This window comes from Lithobates pipiens, unplaced genomic scaffold, assembly GCF_037356315.1.
Source record: "Lithobates pipiens isolate NorthernLeopardFrog02 unplaced genomic scaffold, aLitPip1_a1.2 Scaffold_3, whole genome shotgun sequence".
Taxonomy (NCBI): domain Eukaryota; kingdom Metazoa; phylum Chordata; class Amphibia; order Anura; family Ranidae; genus Lithobates; species Lithobates pipiens.
Genome location: NW_027507790.1, coordinates 236916636 through 236940666, shown reverse-complemented (window position 1 = coordinate 236940666; position 24031 = coordinate 236916636). Strand labels below are relative to the sequence as shown.

The 24031-nt window shown below is 46.3% G+C and overlaps 1 protein-coding gene across 1 annotated transcript in view; it reads right to left on the bottom strand.

The window, feature by feature from the left end:
• Positions 1-21820, bottom strand: part of CPLX4 (complexin 4) — a 74599-nt gene extending 52779 nt beyond the window's left edge. The window contains exon 1 of the mRNA XM_077462910.1: positions 21524-21820. Within this exon, the coding sequence (XP_077319036.1) occupies positions 21524-21690 (167 nt within the window). The 5' untranslated portion in view covers positions 21691-21820. The remainder of the gene's footprint in view (positions 1-21523) is intronic.
• Positions 21821-24031: the final 2211 nt, after the last annotated feature.

The window sequence follows — 24031 nt, the reverse complement described above, 5'->3', positions numbered from 1 at the left end:
ACCCTCAGGACAGACTTCCCACTCGTGGCTATCATCTAGCATTAAAAATTAGTGTTTTTTTAATGAACCCCGCTAGCCAAGGTGAACTACATCCCGTCACTAACATCAAACTCCTGAGGAAATCAACTATGTTTTAGGAAATGCATTGAGATTTATGATGTATGCCATCTACTCTTCTAATTGGCACATTTATGATGGATTGTTTGTATAGAGCATTTTTCAATCATGTATTGAGGTGTTTCTGGTGCATTTTTCTGTTTTTAATTCATTCCATTTTTATAAGTTCTAATAAAGTTGATAACTTCTGTTATCCTATGTTTTTGTGCTTGATTACCTCCAAAAAAGATCCATGGAGTAATTTGTTTTGTCGTTTTTTGCATTTTAAATAACTCTGCCTGGGATTCACCTCTATTGTTTGTGTAGTAACCATGAATTTTATGTAGCACCCTCTAGTGTGTTCTAGCTGTTATTATAGGTTTGTTAGTGCAGGTCTCTTAGAGTAGGACAATTTATTTTGGCTCAAGGCCAAGCATGAGCTGTGAATCTGGGTAAGGATTCAGTGAGTCAGGGCTAGATCACTCATCCTGACAGCTCCTCTGGTGCCTCCCCCTGTTTCTAGAAGGTTGTAAGAAATTTCTAGAGCTAGTGGGCAGAAAGTGAGGAAGAGCTGCCTGGAATATTTATGAGGGCCTCAGTCAATCCCCAGTAAGCAGGCTGGCAGGGGGCAGGCCCCCTCATGAATAGGCATGAGTCATGCCAGCAGGGGAAGTTGGGTGGAAGATGGAGATGGAGTGCCAAGGAGGCTGACAGTGGCCCTTGAGGTGTGCCTCCTAGTCTGGGGGGTGAACTTGGGCCGGGTACTGGAAGGATCCTAGCAAAATACATGGAGGAAGCCTTTTCTGGAGGCATGGGAGCAAGGAGAGAGGACAGCGGGCACAGGACAGAATGTCTGGGAGATCTCCTGAGAGTCAGCCGGGAGGGCTTGTGAGTGCCAGTCAGGTGGACTGTGGGGATAAGTTAGACTGGAGGACAATGAAAAGGGCAGCTTCAGCCAGGTGGGTTGGAAGTAGGGATAGGCTGAACTGCCACCTGTTCAGTTCACAGAACTTCTGAACACAGTGAAAGTTCGGACCCGAATAACGAACCCCATTAAAGTCAATAGGGCCAAATGTCAAAAATCAAAAGTGCCCATTTTGAAGGCTTATATGCAAGTAATTGGGCATACAATGGTTATAGGGGTTCGGGTCCTGCCCTGGGGGGACATGTATAAAAAAAAAAAAAAAAAAAAAATTGAGGTGACAATGTAGTGCACTGGGAACAAGATTAGAATTTGTTTGGATACATTCTGGTGTCACTTTGACTTTGTATAGAAGTAACGGGTTCATAAAAATTGGTCTTTGGGTGTCAGTGGCGCCTTCCCACCGTAACCGCATAGAGGTAATCCTGATGAAAGCAAGAATTGGCCTTGCTGTAAAAAATTGCAATGATATGCACCTGAGAAACAGGTGCAGAAAAATTACTCTTTGGGTGTCGGGGGAGCCTTACCACCGTAACTCTATAGAGATGCTCTTGATGAAGGCAAAAAATTGCAATGATATGCACCTGTCAAACAGGTGCTGAAAAATTGGTCTTTGGGTATTAATTGTGCCCATAAAACCTATGCCAAAAACATTCTTCCAGATGAAATGATTGAACACCCTCAAAGCTAGGCAGTCTCGAAATCCTGCAGAGATTCCTCATCCCAAAAAGACTTATTCAGTGACATCGGCATCAGAGGCTTCATAGCTGGTAATCCAGGACTGATTCATTTTTATAAAAGTCAAACGGTCCACGGAGTCTGTGGACAGACGTGTAATATGATCAGTAACGAAACCTCCTGCAGCACTGAATGTCCGTTCTGAAAGCATGCTGGATGCAGGGCAGCCCAATTACTCAATAGAATACTGGGCAAGTTCTGGCCAGTGGTCTATTCTCATGACCCAGTAAGTCAGTGGATCATCAGCTGGAAAGCACTCCATCTCTGTTTTGGCCTCGAGGTAATTGTCCACCATGTAATGTAGACGCGGCTGATGGGACGTGGAAGCTGACAGCCCTGGGCGGCGAGGACTAAAAAAAAATTCTGAAATGCCTCACTTAGGCAGACGCCTTCTCCAACGCTCCTCTCTTGACCAACAGAAGACTCAAAACTACGTTTTCCACGACACCGTAACCTACTGGAGTCAGGAAAAACTTTCAATAAAATCCTCTTTAATGTGTCCTCAAGAGATTTTATCTTCTGCACTCTCTGTGGGGACAGGATTCTGAGAGTTCTGAGACCTTCCCCTTATAACAGTGGTCAAGGAGGGTTGTCAAACAGTAGTAATTATCCTCATTTATGCCACATATTCTTGGGTCCTTTCGCAGGCTTTGAAGCATGAGGTTGCCCATGCACCTCAAATTTGCAGAGGCTTGAGAAGCAGACTCCTCAGGGTCACTCAGGATGACAGCATCTGGAACCTCCTCCTCCCAAGGGTCCTGGGGTTGGAAAGCCATCGCTTACAGCTTGACACGTCTTCCTCTTCCTTGAAGCCTATGAAAGTGCAAGAATCCTCCTCCTCCTCATCCTCCTCCCCTCTCTCCTCCTGTGTGTTTTGTGACATAGCAATGATGGTGTCTGGATAAAGTGGGCCTTGAGAAGAAAGGAAGTCCTCCTCTTCCTCCTGCTGCTCTGCCTCCAGTGCCCTGTCCATAATGCCATGCAGAGTCTGCTCCAGCAGGAATACAACAGGATATACACACTGATACACACACACACACACACATTAAATACTCTGCAGCTAACTGAATCGCCTGCCTGTTCAATCTAAATGAAATGATGCGCTCTCCCGGTCAACTCAAGCCACACACTACACAGGGCCGACGTGCAGGCAGCTTTATATTGTGTGGGGCATGGACTTAACCCCTGAGCCATATTGGGCCAAAGGCAGGGTTTATGGCTCTTTGCTGACAGCACTGTGATTGGCCAAAGCATGCGGGTCATAGCGCATGCTTGTCCAATCAGACAGCAATGCACTGCGATGTCGCATTGCTTCATGGGGCATGATGCATCACTCAAATTTGCCGCGAACGCCCCATAATGTTCATATTTTGACGAACGAACGATCGAACAGCCAATGTTCGAGTCAAACTCATGTTCGACCCGAACATAAAGCTCCTCCCTACTCAGTACACTACAGTGAAACTGAGCTGTCCCTACTCTAGCTGCACACTATGCAAAGCTGAATGATGGTCCTCCTCACTACACTCACACTAAACTAATATTCTACACTGACAATTGAAGCAAAATAGCACAGTATAGCACACTAATAGCACGGAACAGAACCCTGTTCTCTCTCCATGCCGAAATCACACTGAAAATGGTTGCCATTAAAAGAATACTTTTATACTGTGGGGATGGAATGAGCCATGATTGGATAAAGTCATGATGACAGTGTCCAATCATGACTCTGACAGTGCTCTGTGCCCTGATTGGCCGAAGCTTTCACTGCTTCAGCCAATCAGGGCTTGCAATGCACTGTTCAGCACCACAATGCATTGTGGTTTGTTCGGGGGCCAAACAAGCAGTCGAATGACCCGTTTGTTCGAACAGTGAACCGTTTGCCTATCCCTAGTTGGAAGTGCCTGAAGAAGTGGTGCTGAGATCCATAGCCACAGGAGTGATGCAAACTGGACACTGAATTTTCTGCTACATAATTAAGGGGCTTCATGTTCCTTCCCGTTACGGGTAACTTCTTTAATCTGAATGTCAGATATTCACAGTGTTCCAAATAGGTTCTGCAAGCGAGTGGTTGGAGAAAGAAGGGGAGATGAAGTTACAGACATTGTTCATTGTCTCAAGGGTGCCTGTAAAAATATGGTGTGCCTGGCTAGGCAGGGTGGTGGATCCTAGTTTTACTGCAGCTCCTTAGGGGGTGCGCTACATTTATATCAAATTCCAACTGCAAGTTTTATTGACACCATTGTAGAGCTTAGAAAAGTCTTTCAACAACTTGACAGAAAATGAAAAAGAAACCTCCACAGAGGGGACCAAGTAGAACCTGACAGATGTTCTAACCTTTTCCTGCTTTATCTGAAACAAAATAAAAGGTGCTGGCTGTAGCTGGGCTTTAATAACGGCAGAGCTTTCCTTTAAAAGTAGCTTCTTTGTCTGTTCATAGATCTCTCCTCTTCTATATATATATGTGCTCAAGTAGACTGGTTTGACATTGTCAATTAACAATGAAGTGCACTTCTTTACTTAAAGCAGCTGAAAGTACACTATAGAAATAGATTGTGCTAGTGTGTGACCCACCAAGTCAACAGTATGCCATCACAATGAATGGTAAACTGTAAAAGTCCATTGATGGGCAGCCTTGAACATGGCTCAGGGAGGATTTTTTTTATGTTCAAGGTCATGAAATATTCATTATGCTGGTATTGTCGTAAAAGAGAATTCTTGGAGAAGCTTCTTGAACATCTAAAGATTGACAGCACCACCTGCACGTCTTTTTTAAAATGATTTTCATCTCACAATATATCAGCCTATATCTGGTGCAAGAAAAGTAATTTAAAAAGGAACTCAGTAGAGGCAATGTGATTCCTTCTGTACTTATATTAACAATGGAAGTTAATGTCTGCCTTTAGAGGTACTAGTAAGGATGAAAAAAGAAAAAAAAAAACAGGAAAAAAATTAAAAGAAATAAAAAATGTATCAAATACACAAAAAGAAAAATACACAAATACTACAAACACTAAATTAAATAACCTAAACTAGCTTAGATACACCAAAAAACAAAATAAAACAAAAAACAAACACACCTTCCAAAACAGAGTAGATCATTTTTATTTTCAAGCAAATGTTGCATAAGCAGCTCAGTGAGCAAAACTGAATGTCTGCAGCAGTAACATTTTGCAGATAGTAGTTCATCAAGCAAAGTTCATTTCACCAAAATAACACCTCTTATCCCTAAAAGTATGTGCTGCTTTTGAGGCAAACTGTAGGTATGTAAAGGCTGTGATGGGTTTCTGTCCAAAGTGGGTGCCATTGTCATAATTGGGAGGTACTCAGAGACATTGCTATGGTGATTAGGAAATGGGAGAAATGGTGATTAAATCAAGTTCAAAATGTGTGACCGGTTGCCAAAACTTTATATTTTTTTTTCATTTTTGGATAGAACCCCTAGCTTTTTTTTGTTTTGTTTTTTGCTGTGTCCCATTGGGAGATTTTCCATCACTTCCTGTGCCATAGCCAAAACAGGAAGTAAGAGGAAATTCCTCCCCCCAAAGTGTAGGAATCTCTAGTTGTCACCAGGGTCCCCAAAACAAATGTCTCCATTGGAAGATTTCCACTCTTGCCAACCCAAAAATCTGTATTTCCTTTCACTCCCAGTTATAAAGGTCACCAGGACAGGAGGGTGAACAGGGGAACAGACAGCAATAAAAAAAAAAAAACCTAACAGGTATTCTAATCCCTCTCCACTCTTTCCAAAACTTAAAAAAAAAAAAAAACACTTTAGCTTTTGTAGCACCCTCTAGTGTGGAGTGCTAGTGTAAATAGTTTTTTTTTTTGATAGCGTAGGTGAATTTAGGCTTGGCTGGCAGCCAAGCCTGTCTTGAATCTGGGTCAGGGTGATTGACTCAGAGAGGCTGGGTGACACATCAAGCAGCACCTCTGGTACCTCCCCCTACTTTATGGAACCTTGGAGAAGCTTCCAGGAGAATGGGAGTGAGGTTAGGAGGAGCTTCCTGGAGTATTGATAATGGCCCCAACCAATCCCCAGCCAAATGGGTTGGCAGGGGGAGGGAACCGCTTAAATACTCTGAATCATGCCAGCAGGAGGCAGTCGGGTGGAAGATAGAGTGCTGAGGAGGCTGTTGGGGGGGGGGGGGTACCTCGGGCCTAGGGGGAGGGTGCTGGAAGCATCCTCTTACAACACACAGAGGAGTCCTGTCCAGAGGTACGGGAGCAAGGGTGAGGACAGCAGGAGCCAGCTAGCACATCCAGGAGAAGTCAGCTGGGTGGCTGGTGAGTGACAATCAGGGAGGACTGTGGGAATTAGCCAGGATGGCTAGTGAGAGAGGCAGCCGCAGCCAGCAGTGCCTGAAGAGGTGGTGCTGGCGATCAGTAGCCACAGGAATGTAGCAGCTGGACACTGAATTTTCTCTAAACAACCAAAGGGGACCCGCAGTCCCTGCCTTTAAAGGGCTTCTGTTTAATCTAAGTGCCCTTTTGTCAGATTCATCAAACAGTGATCCAGCGTCCTTTTTGTCTGCAAGTGAGTGCTGCAGGAAGAGAGGAGGGTATTTAGACTGTATATAGCCAAGTTCACCCTGAAGAGTTCTAAAGTCAAGTGGGCATCCCATAATTTTCCCTCTACCCTAGCCCAAGTTTTATTCCCTCAATAAAACATAAAATTAAGCACTGGGCTGTTCCTGGACTCTGGGATACTGTGAAGATTTGGTGTGCCTGGCTGTGTAGGGTGGGGGATCCCTATTCACCAGCGGCTCCTACGTTATACTCTATAACTTCCATTGACAACAGACGCTGAGAGGTCTCTGCATGTACCAAGTCCATTATTAGTATTTAACCACTTTCAGACCGGACCATTTTGCTGGTAAATGACCAGAGGTCTTTTTACACTTTGGCACTGCGCTGCTTTAACTGGTAATTGCGCGGTCATGCAATGTTGTACCCAAACAAAATTTGCGTCCTTTTCTTCCCACAAATAGAGCTTTCTTTTGATGGTATTTGATTGCCTCTGCGATTTTTATTTTTTGCGATATAAACGTAAAAAGACCGACAATTTTGAAAAAAAATGATATTTTCTACTTTTTGTTATTAGAAAAATCCAATGAACTCAATTTTAGTCATACATTTAGGCCAAAATGTATTCAGCCACATGTCTTTGGTAAAAAAAAAGTCAATAATTGTATATTTATTGGTTTGCGCAAAAGTTGTCACATCTACAAACTAAGGTACGTTTTCTGGAATTTACGCAGCTTTTAGTTTACGACTGCCTATCTCATTTCTTGAGGTGCTAAAATGGCAGGGCAGTACAAAACCCCCCCAAATGACCCCATTTTGGAAAGTAGACCCCCTAAGGAAATTGATAAGAGGCATGTTGAGCCCATTGAATATTTTATTTTTTTGCCTCAAGCGATTGAATAATGACAAAAAAAAATTTTTTTTTTTTTTTTTACACAAAGTTGTCACTAAATGATATATTGCTCACACATGCTATGGGCATATGTGAAATGACACCCCAAAATAAATTCTGCTGCTTCTCCTGAGTACGGGGATACCACATATGTGGGACTTTTTGGGAGCCTAGCCGCGTACGGGGCCCCGAAAACCAAGCACCGCCTTCAGGCTTTCTAAGGGCGTAAATTTTTGAGTTCACTTCTCACTACCTATTACAGTTTTGAAGGCCATAAAATGCCAAGATGGCACAAAACCCCCACAAATGACCCCATTTTAGAAAGTAGACACCCCAAGCTATTTGCTGAGAGGCATGTTGAGTTCATGGAATATTTTATATTTTGCCACAAGTTGCGGGAAAATTACAAACTTTTTTTTTTATTTTATTTTTTTTTCACAAAGTTGTCACTAAATGATATATTGCTCACGCATGCTATGGGCATATGTGAAATGACACCCCAAAATAAATTCTGCTGCTTCTCCTGAGTACGGGGATACCACATATGTGGGACTTTTTGGGAGCCTAGCCGCGTACGGGGCCCCGAAAACCAAGCACCGCCTTCAGGCTTTCTAAGGGCGTTAGAGTTTTGAAGGCCATAAAATGCCAAGATGGCACAAACCCCCCCCAAATGACCCCATTTTGGAAAGTAGACACCCCTAAATTTAGGGGTACACTAGTGAGACTAGGTAATAAATGGCGGGTGCCCTGAAACTATAAAAAAATAACTAACCAACCAGCGTCACCTGTAACAGTTATATGGTGATCACTGGTGAAAGGGTTAACTAGGGGGCAATCAGGGGGCTTTATGCGGTAGTATATGGGGGTCCCTGGCGCTATAAAAAGCTGCGGCGAACCTAAATACCTACCTGCCTAACTAGCGTCACCTGTGACACTAATACAGCGATCAGAAAAACGATCGCTTATTAGGCTGGGTTCACACTGGAGCGATGCGGGAACGCCACGAATGCGCGGCGGGTTCCCGCATCGCATGCCTCCCGGCGGCAGTTCACACTGCCCTATGCGAACTGCTGGGAGTGTCAGTGAAATGTTAATGACACCCCCAGATCAGTTCGCATATCGCAGTGCGATCTGCAAACTTGGATCGCATGGTGTGAACACCCATGCGATCCGATTCTGCTGCGGACCAAAAAAAGGGTCCCGTGCGAGTTTGCGGCGGGTGCGACACGAATTCAGCCATACTATCTGTATAGCTGAACTCGAATCGCACAGAGATCGGATGTGATTTGCACTGCAGTGCGGTGCGAATCACATCCGTTCTCATAAACCGCTGCAATGTGAACCCAGCCTTAGTGACACTGGCGACGGGGGGTGATCACGGGGTTAAACCTTTATTGGGGGGGTTAGGGGGGTACCTTAGAACTAAAGGGGGCTAACCCTAACTGCCCTAACAGTTATTAGTCACAAATGACACCCGCCGGGTGATCAGGGGGTTAAACCTTTATTAGGTAATAAATGGCAGGTGCCCGGAAACTATAAAAAAATAACTAACCAACCAGCGTCACCTGTAACAGTTATATGGTGATCACTGGTGAAAGGGTTAACTAGGGGGCAATCAGGGGGCTTTATGCGGTAGTATATGGGGGTCCCTGGCGCTATAAAAAGCTGCGGCGAACCTAAATACCTACCTGCCTAACTAGCGTCACCTGTGACACTAATACGGCGATCAGAAAAATGATCGCTTATTAGGCTGGGTTCACACTGGAGCGATGCGGAAACGCCGCGAATCCGCGGCGGGTTCCCGCATCGCATGCCTCCCGGCGGCAGTTCACACTGCCCTATGCGGACTGCTGGGAGTGTCAGTGAAATGTTACTGACACCCCCAGATCAGTTCGCATATCGCAGTGCGATCTGCAAACTCGGATCGCATGGTGTGAACACCCATGCGATCCGATTCTGCTGCGGGCCAAAAAAAGGGTCCCGTGCGAATTTGCGGCGGGTGTGGCGGGTGCGGCGAATGGCTGAACTCGAATCGCACAGAGATCGGATGTGATTTGCACTGCAGTGCGGTGCGAATCACATTCGTTCTCATAAACCACTGCAATGTGAACCCAGCCTTAGTGACACTGGCGACGGGGGGTGATCACGGGGTTAAACCTTTATTGGGGGGGTTAGGGGGGTACATTAGAACTAAAGGGGGCTAACCCTAACTGCCCTAACAGTTATTACAGTCACAAATGACACCAATGCAAAAAAAAAAAAAAAAAATGACATTGGTGTCACTGTGACTGGGGGGCAGGGGTAATTGGGGGGGTGATCGGGGGGGTGTGAGTGTGCCTGGCATGTTCTACTGTGTGTGTAGAGTGTTGGTGCAACTCACCGATCCGCTCTCCTCCGTGTCGGAACGAAAAATACCGACACGGAGGAGAGAATACATCACTTCCTCTCCTGTGTTTACATTACAGGAGAGGAAGTGATGTCACGGGGGATTCCTATTCGTCGGGAGCGATCGCGAGGGGGTGGCCATGAATGAATGGCCGCCCCCTCGTCCCGGATCGCTCCCGGACGAAAACCGACCGCCGCAGGCACCGGGCGGGGGCCCGATCGGGCCCCCGACCCGCGGGAGGCAAGGGACGTACATGTACGCCAATATGCCTGCCCGTGCCATGCTGTCGACGTACATCGTCGTGCGGCGGTCGGCAACTGGTTAAAGACCCACTGTCAAGCACAGATACCCTTGATTTTCCTACCCCTCCAACCTCCTGGCATCTACGGGCACCTGAATCTGACGTACTAGAGGGACTTGCTTTATCAGGTATGTACAGTACGTGGGCATTTTTAAACACAAGATAACACAGTTGGATTCTTACTTAATTAATGCAAACTGCTAGTCAAAAATGTATTCTAACAAAAAGTAAATTTTATGGTATCAGCTGCCTATATATTTTTGGATTTACTGATTATTTTGATATAAGGTTTTCACAGATGTGTCTGCTGCGTATGCATTTTTTCATTACATTATTATTAGAGATGCTTATATAGCGCAATCAATTTACACAGCACTTTACATATATACTGTACACATTCACATCAGTCCCTGCCCTCAAGGAGCTTACAATCTAAGGTCCCCAACTCACATTCATATATAAAAATACTAGGGCCAATTTAGACAGGAGCCAATTAACCTACCAGCAGGTCTTTGGTAGGCATGTATTAACCACTTAAGGACTGGAAGGATTTACCCCCTTAATGACTGGGCCTTTTTTGCGATACGGCACTGCGTTGCTTTAACTGACAATTGCGCGGTCGTGTGACGTTGTACCCAAACATAATTAACATCCTTTTTTTTTCCACACAAATAGAGCTTTCTTTTGGTGGTATTTGATCACCTCTGCGGTTTTTATTTTTTACGCTATAAACAAAAAAAAAAGTGCCAATTTTGAAAAAAAAATGTAAATTTTTTTTGCTAATATAAATATAGGAGCCGACGTAAGGGTACGGTGTTTCGCTGGAATGAGCCACTTTGCCAACGTATGTGTGTGTGAACTGGCTGGTAAGTGGTTAAAGTGATGGTAAAGTCTTGTTTTAAAAAAAAAATAAACCTGTTATACTTACCTCCTCTGTGCAGTTAGTTTTGCAGAGCAGCTCAGATTCTCCTCTTCTCAGGTCCCTCCCTCCAGTTGAGTGCCTCCACAGCCAGAAGCTTGCTATGGGGGAACCTGAGCTAAGTCACAGCTCTGTGTGTCCATTCTGATATGGAGCCCTGAACCGGTCCTGCCCCCTCTATAACCCGATTGGCTAACTGACTGATTGACGGCCGCAGGAGCCATTGGTGCAGATGCTGTGTCTCGGCCAATAAGGAGGAGAGTCCCAGATGACTAAGACACTTGTGGACATCGCTGGAGAGAGATGGGGCTCAGGTAAGTAATTAGGGGGTGCTGGGGAGGCCGCTACACAAAGAAGATATTTTTTAATCTTAATGCATTAAGAAAAAACATTCTGCCTTTACAACTCCTTTAAGCCTAGTGCACACTAATGCCACGTACACACGACCGGACTTTGACGGACTAGGTCCGACGGTCTTTCGGCGGAGTTCCGACGGACTTTCCAAACGAACGGGCTTGGCCACACATTTTCGTCCATTGGACTAGCATACAGACGAACTGATTTTTCGACCGGACTCGAGTCGATCGGAAAGATTTGAAACAGGTTTTATTTCTAGGTCTGTCTGACTTTTGGGGATTCATTCTGTCGGACCTAGTCCATTGAAAAGTCCGGTCGTGTGTACGCAGCATTATAGTTTCTCTTATAATCACCGACCGACAGCTCCTCTCTGTAACAAAATGGGTTGTTAGCCCTATCATTAGGAGATACTAGGCAAAGTTGTAATACAACACTTCAGAACTCTTAGTTCCGCCCAGGGGGGCAGTCACTTAGGCTACAATCTCCACACATTGCCCTAGCAGCCTCAGTTTTATTTTGCCTAGTGAAGGAGATAGACCTAGGAACCCTGCAGGCCCATAGGTCCGTGCTTTTTTTTTTATGCAGAAGCTTTGTTTTTTGCACAAGATGAATGATCCTGTGATCTTCTATCAACAGCCGGCTGGGTGACAGGCTGGTTCACTTATCCTTGTAGCCACATGTTTTTCTCTGCCTCTCATGGCGCTGGCTGGCAGCCATTTTCAGTGTGGGCAAAGGACAGCATGCTTCAGAACACTGGCGGCCATTTTCTTGAAGCCGGACCACGTTTTTGTGCTCTAGCAGCAGCTTCATGTGCCCTCAGCTTCCCCTTTTGTCATTACTGAGCGCTGGTCAGCCTTCTCTGTAGTCTGAGCACATTTTTCAGATCACTTAGCGATCATTCACCGATCGTTCTGACGGACTGCCACCGACACCGTTTTTGGTTCCTCTGCATCTGGGAGCGCTACTGGTCTACAGGCACTGCTGTAAGCAGCTCAGAACTCCTCAGGGTGGTGAGTCCGGTGGGTTAGAACCCCTCAGTCAGTAGCAAGGAGGGTGGGACTGTCACTGTCCTAAGTCCCCTTCGGGTGACAGACAGGGTAGGGCCAGAATGGCTTCAGAAACTGGTGTTTCTTCCCCCGAAATCCAGGCAATTGCAACCGGGTCACCTGCGGATGGCGCAGTCCCCATGGACACCCTGACGGCGGTCCTCAATTCATTCATTGCCAAGATAGAGGCGGTGCGTGGGAAGAAAGGTGCTAAAAGGCGACCCTTGCCCCCCCATCCTCTGGGGAGAGCTCTGACGCAGACTGGGGCCCTGCTGAGGCCGGTGACCCCCTGCTCGTCTTGTCAGATGACGCTGACCAGAATCGTTCGGACAGTGAGTCCCCTTCCGGGTGCAACAAAGTGCTTCTTGGAGCACTTATCACAGCTGTGCATGATACTCTGAAGATTCAGGAGCCAGCGGATCCCTCTGCTGAGGTACCGGTCCCTTTTGGGTCCCGCAAGCCAGCACGTTCACCTAAGGTATTCCCGTATCTGACTTATTTTGACAAGTTCATTTACAAGGAATGGGGTCGCCCGCAATGGACCTTTTCGGTCCCCAAATACATGGTGTGTTACCCCTTTGAGGAGAGCTTTCTCAAGAAATGGTCGGCTCCTCCGGTCGTGGACCCCCCAGTATCCAGGTTAAATAAAGTAACCACGATCCCGGTTGAGGGGACTCCTGCATTCGAGGATCCCACGGACAGGAAGGCAGAGGCGGTGGCTCGTTCCTTGTTTACGGTCGTGGGGTCAGCTGTGTGACCTGTACTGGCATCCGCACTTGTGTCGCAGACACTGACCGAGTGGGCAAAACGTTTGCACCGCGAATTGGGAGAGCAACAGGCTGCCCCTGTCTGCGTGGAACTAGCAGACCAACTAGTGCAAGGCCTTAAGTACATCTGTGACACGGCCCTGGATACTCTCTCTCTGTTATCCAGGGCTTCAGTGTCAGCTGTGGTGCTGAGGCACCTGATTTAGCTAAAATGCTGGTCTGCTGACCAGGCATCCAAAAAAGCCCTGACGGATCTTCTTTTCCTTGGCGACCGGCTCTTTGGAGCCTCATTAAATGACATTATTAAAAATGCCACAGGTGGTAAGAGTACACTGCTCCCACAGGCCAGGAAACCTAAGGAGCCACGTCATAGGCAAGGGCCCTCTTTTTCCGCTCACAAATGGCTTTTTCTTCTGACAGGAGCTTTGACAAAACATCCTCAGCCCGACAGGATGCCCACGGACGGTCAAAAACGTCCCTGGAACTGCAAGCCTAATAAGCCTGCGAACAAAAGTGCTACCGCATGAAGGTTTGCCCCCACCAATGTCTCGGGTGGGGGGGTTGCCTTCAGGAGTTTGCAGCCCGGTGGTCCTCCAGGTTATCCGACCAATGGGCCTGCAATCTGATTTCTACAGGCTACAATATAGAGTTTCTCTCTTGGCCACCAAACATATTTTTCCCCTCCAGCATACCCGTATCCCCGGTTCGCCGCGAGGCCCTGTTGGGGGCGGTAAGGGATTTGCTGAATCGTGGGGTGATTGTACCGGTTCCGGACTCGGAACGCTTCCAGGGATTTTACTCAAATCTGTTTGCGGTTCCCAAGAAGGAAAAGGTACATCCAATCTTGGACTTAAAAGCCCTCAATCACTTTGTAAACGTGCAGAGGTTCAGAATGGAATCAGTTCGCTCAGTAGTCGCTGCGCTCCAGCAAGGGGACTTCCTGGCATCCTTAGACATCCAGGATGCGTACCTGCACATACCCATATGCCTTCGGCATCAAAAGTTTCTGCGTTTTGCAGTCGGGGAAGCCCATTACCAATTTACCCTTTGGTCTGGCATCAGCCCCCCCGAGTCTTTACCAAGGTACTGGCTCCAGTTTTGGCATTGCTGCAACAACGTGGGATCGCAATCGTGGGATACCCAGACGATCTCCTCCTGAGAGCATCTACCGCCTCAGAATTAGAGGAGGATGTGGCAATCACCATGCAAGGACCACGGCTATGGAACGCTCTACCAACCAAAATGCACTTGGAAGAAAACCACCAGGTCTTCAGGAAAAACTCAAGACCTTCCTCTTCTAGAAGCTGGACAACAAAGCTCTTCACAGCACCTTGAGGCGATTCAGTTCGTATTGTGCGCTATACAAATTATTCATTCATGCAGACCCTGCAAGAATTTGGGTGGCTGTTGAACCTAAAGAAGTCGGTGCTTGTGCCGACCCAGCGTCTGGAGTACCTAGGTTTGCTGCTGGACTCCAGGGAAGCAAATGTTTTTCTCCCTTCAGACAAATTGCAGACTCTCAGATCCACGGTCAAATTACTGATGAACTGCAAGTGGTCGTCGCTCCGGTTTTGCATGCGAGTACTGGGACTCATGGTAGCCTCTTTCGAGGCAGTACCTTACGCCCAGTTCTGCAGAAGGAGATCTTGTCAAAATGGGACAAATCTCAGTTGTCCCTAGATTGACAGATCCAGGTGAGCCAGTCAGTGACTCACTGATCCGGTGGTTGGGGTCCCCGGTGATTCAGTCCGGAAAATCGTTCCTTCCTCTGAAATGGACAGTGATCACTACGGACGCCAGTATATCCAGCTGGGGTGGAGTGATGGGGGTTCAGTCGGCTCAGGGCCTCTGGTCGACGGAAGAATCCAAGTTGCTGATCAATATGCTCGAATTGAGAGCGATCAGGCTGTCTCTCCACACATGGTCGATGAGACTTCAAGGGCATCTGATCAGGATACAGTCAGACAACACCACGGCTGTGGCATACGTAAATCACCAAGGGGGAACAAGAAGCTCAGCCGCTGCACGGGAGGTCGCTCACATACTTCGGTGGGCAGAGCGACACATACCGGCCCTGTCGGCCATTTACATCCCGGGAGTGGAGAACTGGCAGGCGGACTATCTGAGTAGACAGATGCTGGACCCAGGAGAATGGGCATTGCATCCGGAGACATTCAGGCTGCTGTGCCTGAAGTGGGGCACACCAGATGTGGATCTACTGGCCTCCTGTCTCAATCGGAAGGCGCCAAAATTTGTTTCCAGGATGAGGGATCTGTGGGCAGATGCGCTGGTGGCTCTGTGGGATCAGTACCAGCTGATCTACGCCTTTCCTCCACTGAAACTGTTGCCACGTCTGATTCGCAGAGTGGAAGCCAAGAGGATCCCGGTAATACTGGTTGCCCCAGATTGGCCTCAGCGTCCTTGGTACGCAGACCTGGTGCATCTGGTGGCAGACGCTCCCTGGCGACTGCTGTTGCGAGAGGACCTCCTACCTCAAGGTCCAATTCTCCATCCTGCTTTACCATCACTGGCTTTAATGGCATGGCTATTGAGAGCCAGGTGTTGAGGAACCGGGGTCTGTCAGACTCTGTGATTCCAACTATGTTGAGGGCATGGAAATCTTCTCGGAAAATATACCATCGTACCTGGAAGGCCTACATCTCCATGTGTGAGGAAAAAGGATGGCATCCGTGCTCCTTTGCCATATCCAGGATCCTGTTCTTTCTCCAGCAAGGAGTTGACCAGAGATTGGCATTAAGCACCATCAAAGGGCAAATCTCAGCCTTAGCTGTCTTTTTTCAATGACCCCTGGCATCGCACTCCTTAGTGAGTACCTTTGTTCAGGGGGTACGATACATAGTCCCTCTGATGCGTCCACCGTTACCCCCATGGGATTTGAACCTGGTGTGGTCAGCGCTTCAAAAACTGCCGTTTGAAAATATCAGGGAGATTACCTTGTTGACTCTTTCCCAGAAAGTGGTCTTTCTAGTGGCCATCACATCGGCCAGGAGGGTTTCGGAACTGGCAGCCTTGTCCTGCAAGTCACCCTATCTGGTTATCCACAGGGATAAGGTGGTGTTGCGTCCGCAACCATCCTTTCTACCGAAAGTGGTCTCGGCTTTTCATATCAATGAGGACATTGTATTACCTTCTCTGTATCCTAAACCGAAGCACCTTAAGGAGGTGGCCCTTCACACTCTAGATGTGGTTAGGGCTCTGAAGGTGTATTTGTCTGCCACGGCACCCTTTCGGAAGTCAGACTCAGTTTTTTTCGGTGGCTGGTCCAAAGAAAGGCATGGCAGTCTCGTCGGCCACCATTTCCAGGTGGATCAGACAGATTGTAGTCCAAGCCTACACCTTGAAGGGGCAGGTGCCCCCCTTTCCAGTTACGGCCCACTCTACAAGAGCAATCGGAACATCTTAGGCCTTCCGACACCAAGCGCCTGTCGCTCAGATGTGTAAGGCGGCGACCTGGTCGTCTGTCCATACGTTTACCAAGTTCTACAAGGTAGACATCAGTGCATCGGCTGATGCCTGTTTTGGCCGCAAAGTTTTGCAGGCGGCCGTGTAGCTGCAATTGATTATGTAATCCATGTTTTTTTCCTGGTTTTTCGATAAAAACGCTGTACTGTTATGTTAATGCACTGTTTGCATTACTTCCGCAGTTGGCTGTGGTCTTGGGGAATCACTCCTGTTGGGGTACCCTGTTGTGCGTAGTGCTTTTTTTTCTTCACGCACTGCTGTTCTTTTTGTGTGGGTTTAGTTTCACTAGCTCCCACTTGCCATGGTGGATGAAGTTTTATGCTGTTTTTTTCCCACCCCTCGTTTGGTACTGCTTGGGGACGTCCCATTTTGTTACAGAGAGGAGCTGTGTCGGTCGGTGAATATAAGAGAAAATAGGATTTTTTGTACTCACCATAAAATCCTTTTCTCTGCAATTCACCGACAGACACAGCACCCGCCCCTCCTTTTTCTCTTTATGTTATACTGCTTGTTGACGTACTGAGGCTACTAGGGCAGAGTGTTGGTTTGTAGCCTAAGGGACTGCCCCCCTGGGCGGAACTAAGAGTTCTGAAGTGTTGTATTACAACTTTGCCTAGTATCTCCTAGTGATAGGGGTAACGACTCATTTTGTTACAGAGAGGAGCTGTGTCGGTCGGTGAAATACAGAGAAAAGGGTTTTACGGTGAGTACAAAAAATCCAATATTTTTTTCTCATTTAATCCAGCAGGGTTGAATGAAAAAAAAGGCATTGGCTGAGAGCGCTAACTGAGAGCCTGTCAGCAGACCATTTTCGGTCATGTTCCCTTCTGTCTAACTGGTTGCAGTACACACCGCTTGACATTCGGTCTATGTGGGGCTTTATATGCCTGGTTTAGATTGCTCAACTTTTTGATTTCTTTAATAACCAATTCAATTCTCACACTTTTTTTTTTTTTAATCTCTTTACAGATCTGTACGCTCATTAGTGACCGTGTCCTTACACAGATTTGTATTGCAGAGAAAGGGAGGGATTGTGTCTCACCAGCTCAGTTTCTGAGTGCTGATTACGGAGTACACTGGGCTAACTCTGGTGCTATTTAGACATCCTGCACAACCGCTGTAACTGCTAGTACAATGTCTGTTTGACTGCAGATCTGAGAAAAACTGATCTGATAGTTATTCATGCTATCCATGGAATAGCAAAGACTGCTAAAGGCAGTTTTGGAATACCACTGGACAAAGCAAAATTGGTTGAATATACAGTATATTCTTCAGCCAAACCTTGTATTACACTTCTGTTGCTGAGAGTAAGGTATGTTCCAGCAACAGTGTTGGCATAAAATGCAAATCTACTTAAGATTTTACCCACTGGTCTACGGTATTTAAAATACTAGATTTTTATATTTTTTAACCCTTTCATGACTATTCAAGTCATTTAACCCTTCAAGTCTATTTTTGACATTTGGTGTTTACAAGTTAAAATCCATATTTTTTGCTAGAAAATTACTTGGAACCCCCAAACATTATATATATATTTTTAGCAGAGACTCTAGAGAATAAAACTGCGATTGTTACAATATTTTATGTCGCATGGTAAGCGGTGTTTTAAACGCAACTTTTTGGGAAAAGGGACACTTTCATGAATTAAAAAAAAATGAAACAGTAAAATTAACCGAAATTTTAAAGTAAATCGATACCAAACATGTCCCACTTTATAATTGCAACACTCGTGGAATGACGACAAACTACGGTACCTAAAAATCTCAATAGGCGACGCTTTAAAAAAATGTTGCTGGTTACCAGGTTAGAGTTACAGAGGAAGTCTAGTGCTAGAATTATTGCTCTCGCTCTGACGATCTCGGCGATACCTCACATGTGATTTGAACACCGTTTACATATGCGGGTGCGACTTCCGTGTGCGTTTTCTTTGCTGCGCGAGCTCGCGGGGCGCTTTAAAAAAAAAAAAATTTCTTATTGATTTTAAAATGAATAAATTGTTTGTTTAAAAAAAAAAAAAAAATGTGATCACTTTTATTGCCGTCACAAGGAATGTAAATATCCCTTGTGACAGTAATAGGTGGTGACAGGTACTCTTTATGGAGGGATCGGGGGTCTAAAAAAACCCCAATCCCTCCTTTACACTTCAAAGTATTCAGATCGCCATTTTCCGCGATGCAGTGTATATATTTTTAAATCCGGCGCCATTGGCAGCCGAGTTTTTAAATCCGGCGCCATTGGCAGCCGAGTTTACCAATTGTAAACACGGAAGCGACGTCTGCTTCCGAGACGGAAGCAGACGTCGCTTCCGTGTTTACAATTAGGAGACTGGAATGAAGCCGCTTACGGCTTCATTCCAGTCCCTCCCTAGCCGCCAGAAGCGGCGGATTGTGCATCGGTGCTCCCGATTGAACGGGAGCCCCCGGTAAGAGCAGCGGGAGGGGGGGCGTCCTCTCCCCCTCCTCCGGCATAACAGCTGAGCGGCTTTTAGCCACATCGGTTGTTATGGCTGCAAAACCAATCGCTCGCTCTAAAAATCAGTACCGGGATGATGCCTGCAGGTGCGGGCATCATCCCGGTATAACCCCCGGAAGCCGTGTACGCACATCTGCGTACGCTCGGTGGCAAGGGGTTAAAGCGGTAGTAAACCTGCAAATTTTTTTTTTTTTTTTTTTTAAACCTGCAAAGCAAAAGGCATAATGAGCTAGTATGCACCGCATACTAGCTCATTATGAAATACTTACCTTAGAACGAGGCCCCGACATCTGGCCCGATCCACGCCGAGGGAGCTGACATGCTCCCTCTGCGTTTCTTCCGAGTATCGCGGCTCCGGCGCTGTGAGTGGCCGGAGCCGCGATATCGTCACTCCCGCGCATGCGCGCAGGAGATTTCATTCCGGCCGGCCGGCCACTGCCAGATTTTCAGGCCGAGAATCCCCTTGTGCGCATGCGCCGCTGCAGTCAGCAGCGTATACCGAGGGGAATATCTCCTAAACCGTACAGGATATTTTTTTTACCTACAGGTAAGCCTTATTATAGGCTTTCCTGTAGGTAAAAGTTAAAAATTTGGGTATACAACCACTTCAATTAAAGCATAGTTCCAGGCTTTTTTGTTTATTAAAAGTCAGCAGCTACAAAAAGTTTAGCTGCTGACTTTTAATAAACAGACACTTACCTGTTCCACGGTCCCGCTATGCGGCCACACGGAGCCTCGCTCCTCTCCCCTCCTCCTCCATTGAAACTGTGGGCACCCGGCCATGACAGCTTGCGGCTTCGCAGGCTGCCACACATGCACTGAGCTCTCCCAGCAGACAGGCACTCTTCTAGGACCTGTCACGTGTCCCAGAAGATTGCAGAGAGGGAGGGGCCGCTTAGGGGGAGAGGAGGAGTCGACTAGGCGGCCCATAGGCAGAAGCAGGAATTGGGACAAGAAGTCCCACTCAAAACTAAGCACCCCCTCCCCCCAAAAAATGACATGCCAAATGTGGCATGTAAGGGGGCGAGAATTGCTTAAAGTGGAAGTTACACTTTTGGGTGGAACTCCACTTTAAGCCTGGATTTATATTGACCCTGGTAATCTGGTTCCTAACTAGACCAGGCAGTTAGTTACTTTGGCTTGCTTTCTTCTACTTGTCACAACGTCAACTGCACACAATTGGAACCAATAAGGAAGCTTGAGAAGCTTCAGGAGGCAAGACAACACCCCAGGTTCCTAGTTAAAGAGGAGCTGCACCTAAAAAAAAATATTAAAAGCCAGCAGCTACTAATATTGCAGCTGCTGACTTAATAAAATCACACTTACCTGTCCCAGGGTCCAGCGATGTTGGCGGCAGATGACGAGCGATTGCTCATCTCGCTGCTGCCACCGCCGCCATCCTCTGTCAGGGAATCGGGAAGTGAAGCACGACAGCTTCACTGCCCGGTTCCCTACTGCGCATGTGCGAGTCGCGCTGCGCGTCTCTTCAGATCCCCCGCTGTGTCCTGGGAACTGTGTGTTTCCCAGAACACAATGGGGGGGGCGGGGCGTCTGCGGGGGTCTGCGGCGGTCTGGCCGGAAGTGTGTGCAGTTACCTGGATTATCCAGGTAACTGCACCCCCCTCCCCCCTGAAAGGTGCCGATTGTGGCACCGGAGGGGGGGAGGGATAAGATTAGCGGAACTTCCCCTTTAGGGTGAAGAACCGCTTTAAAGTCTGTATTTGCATTGCAAGCTTTCGAGATTCAACTTTGTTCTGGGGTCAGTGCTCTTGAGGCACTAAAAAAGCCAATTCAAAAATGTAATTTTTGCTACAGGTATACTTAACAGTATAATACGAGGTATGTTGAAATAGAACAGGCCAACTTGAATGGTTTAACAGGCTGTTATAATTTTTGCCTATTTTGAAAAATTTTTAATAAATCCATTAACTTGTTTTGTGTTCAGGGCTTTATGTTAACATAAAAGTCATTGAGTTGTTAAAGAACAATTTTCTTAGCTATCCCTAGAAAAGAACTGTGGGCTAAAATGCTTTCCTTTACCGACTGAGTGGATTAAAATTGCAAGCTTTCAAAGACTCATCTCTCCTGTTCAGGCGAGGTATTAGACAAGAGCAGACTGGAAGCTTGCAGTTTGAATCTATTCAGCCAGTACATGGAGTCTATTGATGACCAACACGGTACTACACTTTTTTCAAACTGATGTAATACTTTATAAAAAGGCCATATCATAGCTGCTAATAGTTTAAAATGATTTCCAAGGGCATTTTGCTTGTTAACTGGTACATTGCAGAACATCATGCACAATGCGCTAACAGATGATCATGAGTCTATTTTGGGGTCTTGCATAAATCCAATTAATGTCAACAAGTAGATAAAGCTTTTTAACATTAAAAAAAAATAAAAATAAAAAAAAAATTTGATGACATTGGGTTAGTTTTGCAAATCAGGGACATTTCCAGAGATCAATATTGAAAAACATGAGCTGTCTCTGGACATTCGGGACAATCCACCAGTTTTCCTATGGTTGTATTATGAATATGCTCTTTTCACAAGGCCCACTTTGGGAAAAGAGGACATTCTTGTCTCTGACAAGTTAAAAGAAAGGTTTTATACTCACTTCTCCTCTACTAGCTGCCTCTGATACTCCTCATACTCCTCACGGGTCATTCCCGCCGCTGCTGCCGGGTCAGAAGCATCAGCCCCTTCTTTCTTTTCTTCACCAGCGTCCCCCAGTCCAAAACTTTTCAGTTGATTGCTAACCATTCCCTTCAGCAGGAAGGCCATGTTGCTGTCTATCCAAACATACAAATAGCAGAGCGAAGCGAAGTGGGGAGCAGGACCCAGGCTGGGAAGTCAAGCAGGAGAAAAAGTCTGCAGCAGTTTGAGCCTGTCAAGGACACACTGTTACTAGGAACTATATGCCAAAAATGGTTTGTCAGCCATAATCTGGATTAGCGGGTGAACTGTTTCTTCCATGGAGGCAGATGGTTCAGATTACTTCAAAAATCATTAGATGCAGCTGCCTACTTTCCATAATAATACCTTAAGCTAATTTCCTATCAGTCTGCATGTGATGTAATGAGAGTTTATTTATATGATACAAATTTCAGGTACAGGATAGGGATTGTACATAACAAATGAGTAAATGCTGTGGGAGATGTATTAAGTCTTCCATTGCTGACCTTTGTTTCTAATAAGGGGAGATGGCTAGCTGTCATGTGAATCAAATTGCTTCAATCCTACTCATCACTGACCCATAACCTGTGTAGCCAGGTGTTTAGTTGGTCAGAGGTAGCAACAATAAAGATACTGTGCTGCAGCTGCTTTGTGTGCCTATAGAAGACTCTTATGCTGGCTTCCAATGCTGTTCAGCATCCATCCAGCAAAGGGAGTTGGTGTGAATCAGGGACTTGAGACTGATGCAGGTGGTTGATCAACTATGGAAAATATAGTCTGGGAAGAGGATCTTGCATAGGAGGAGATGGAGTGATGGAATACAACTCCCAGATATAGACCGTTAACAGGAGTAGAAATTAGCAGTTTTTCCAAGGCTGTAGAGGACAGAGCTTCCTCTTGCTGTAGGGAACCTGCAGAGTGTACATCTCTGTTGCTGTGTGTACTTGTTGTCTGTAGCCTGAGGACCAGAGTGCTGAGAACAAAAGTCACCCTGAATGCAGAGTCAGAAGGATTGCTGACAGCCAAGTGTCCAGAGTTCCATGTGCCTGGGACTGATGAGCGGCCACCTGGGGTGTTTGATTTTACTGCTGCTTGCAGACTGAAGGGATTGACCATTATGTGAACCACCTTAAAGACTGGGCCCCACTGATTATACAGCTGAACAAGATGTTGTACAACATCTGCTTAAGAAAGGAATAGAGCCTGCAGGTGTAGATAAGGTCAGAATGAAGCAGATCCAAGAGGTACACTTTGTTCCAACTTGGTCCTGATCCAGCTAATAATCTGAGAAAGGAGGCATCACTGAGGTATCCCAAACTTTTTAAGGTAGTGAGAAAAGAGTAAATTCTTTTTGAGGCCAAGAGATTCATGGCCAGCTAAAGCATGGGGTTGTCAGTTGTAGTTGGGTCTGTGAATGTAGTGGAGTCGATTAGGAAATAGCATCCCTGAAGTCATCCCTGAATTCACAGATGTCACACGTGATGAAAATGAGGATTCTGCTGGCAGCCAAGAACACCTCTGTATCTAGCAAGGGTGCCCAGCACTAAATTCAATTTCTGGAAGACAAGCCATTCCATGAGAGGGCTCAATGGGTTCCATTGACTGACTTGGAAGATCTTCACGAACAGCTGGCAGAGTTTAACAGAACAAGCATCTTTCAAGAATCATACAGACCTCTGCCTATAATGGTGGTGTGAAACAAGAATGGTTCCCCAAGAATGTGCATTGACTACTGCATACTCAACCGGAGAACTATCCTTGACCAGTATATCATCCCAGTGATAGAAGATGCCCTACCATGCCTGTCGGGGGCAAAGTGGTTCAGTGTGCTGGACCTAAAGAGTGGGTACTACCAGATCCCCATATACCCAGAAGACAAATAGAAGAAATTACTTTATCTGACCCCAAGAAGCTAGAAGTGGTCATTTCATGGCCAAGACCAAAATAATGTGACTGAACCAAAGATTTATAGAAGGATTCTAGGATTCTAAGATACAAGATGGCACGGCTTCTTAATGAATTACTGAAAAGTGAAGATGAGGATGATGATACAGAATCACTGAAGCCAGCCAGGCAAACTAGAGGACCCAAGTAAACCTTGAGAATCAATCCAAGACCAGTGGACCTGTCAGTGTGAGCAGGCCTTACATCAGTTGAAGAAGGTATTAACCAATGCCCCTGTCTTGGCCTGTGCTGATCCAACCAAACATAATGAACTTCATGTCACTGCCAGCCATGATGGGCTGGGTAGGGTGTTGTATCAAGAGCATGACAGACACCTGTGATCTGTTGCCTGTGTTAGCCAAAGCCTCTACCCTGTTGAGAACTATCCCACCCACAAGCTGGAGTTCCTTGCCTTGAAGTGGGCTGTAGTGGATAAGTTGAAAGACTACCTGTATGGTGCAGACTTTGTGGTTATGACCAATAATAATCTGTTCATGTATATCCC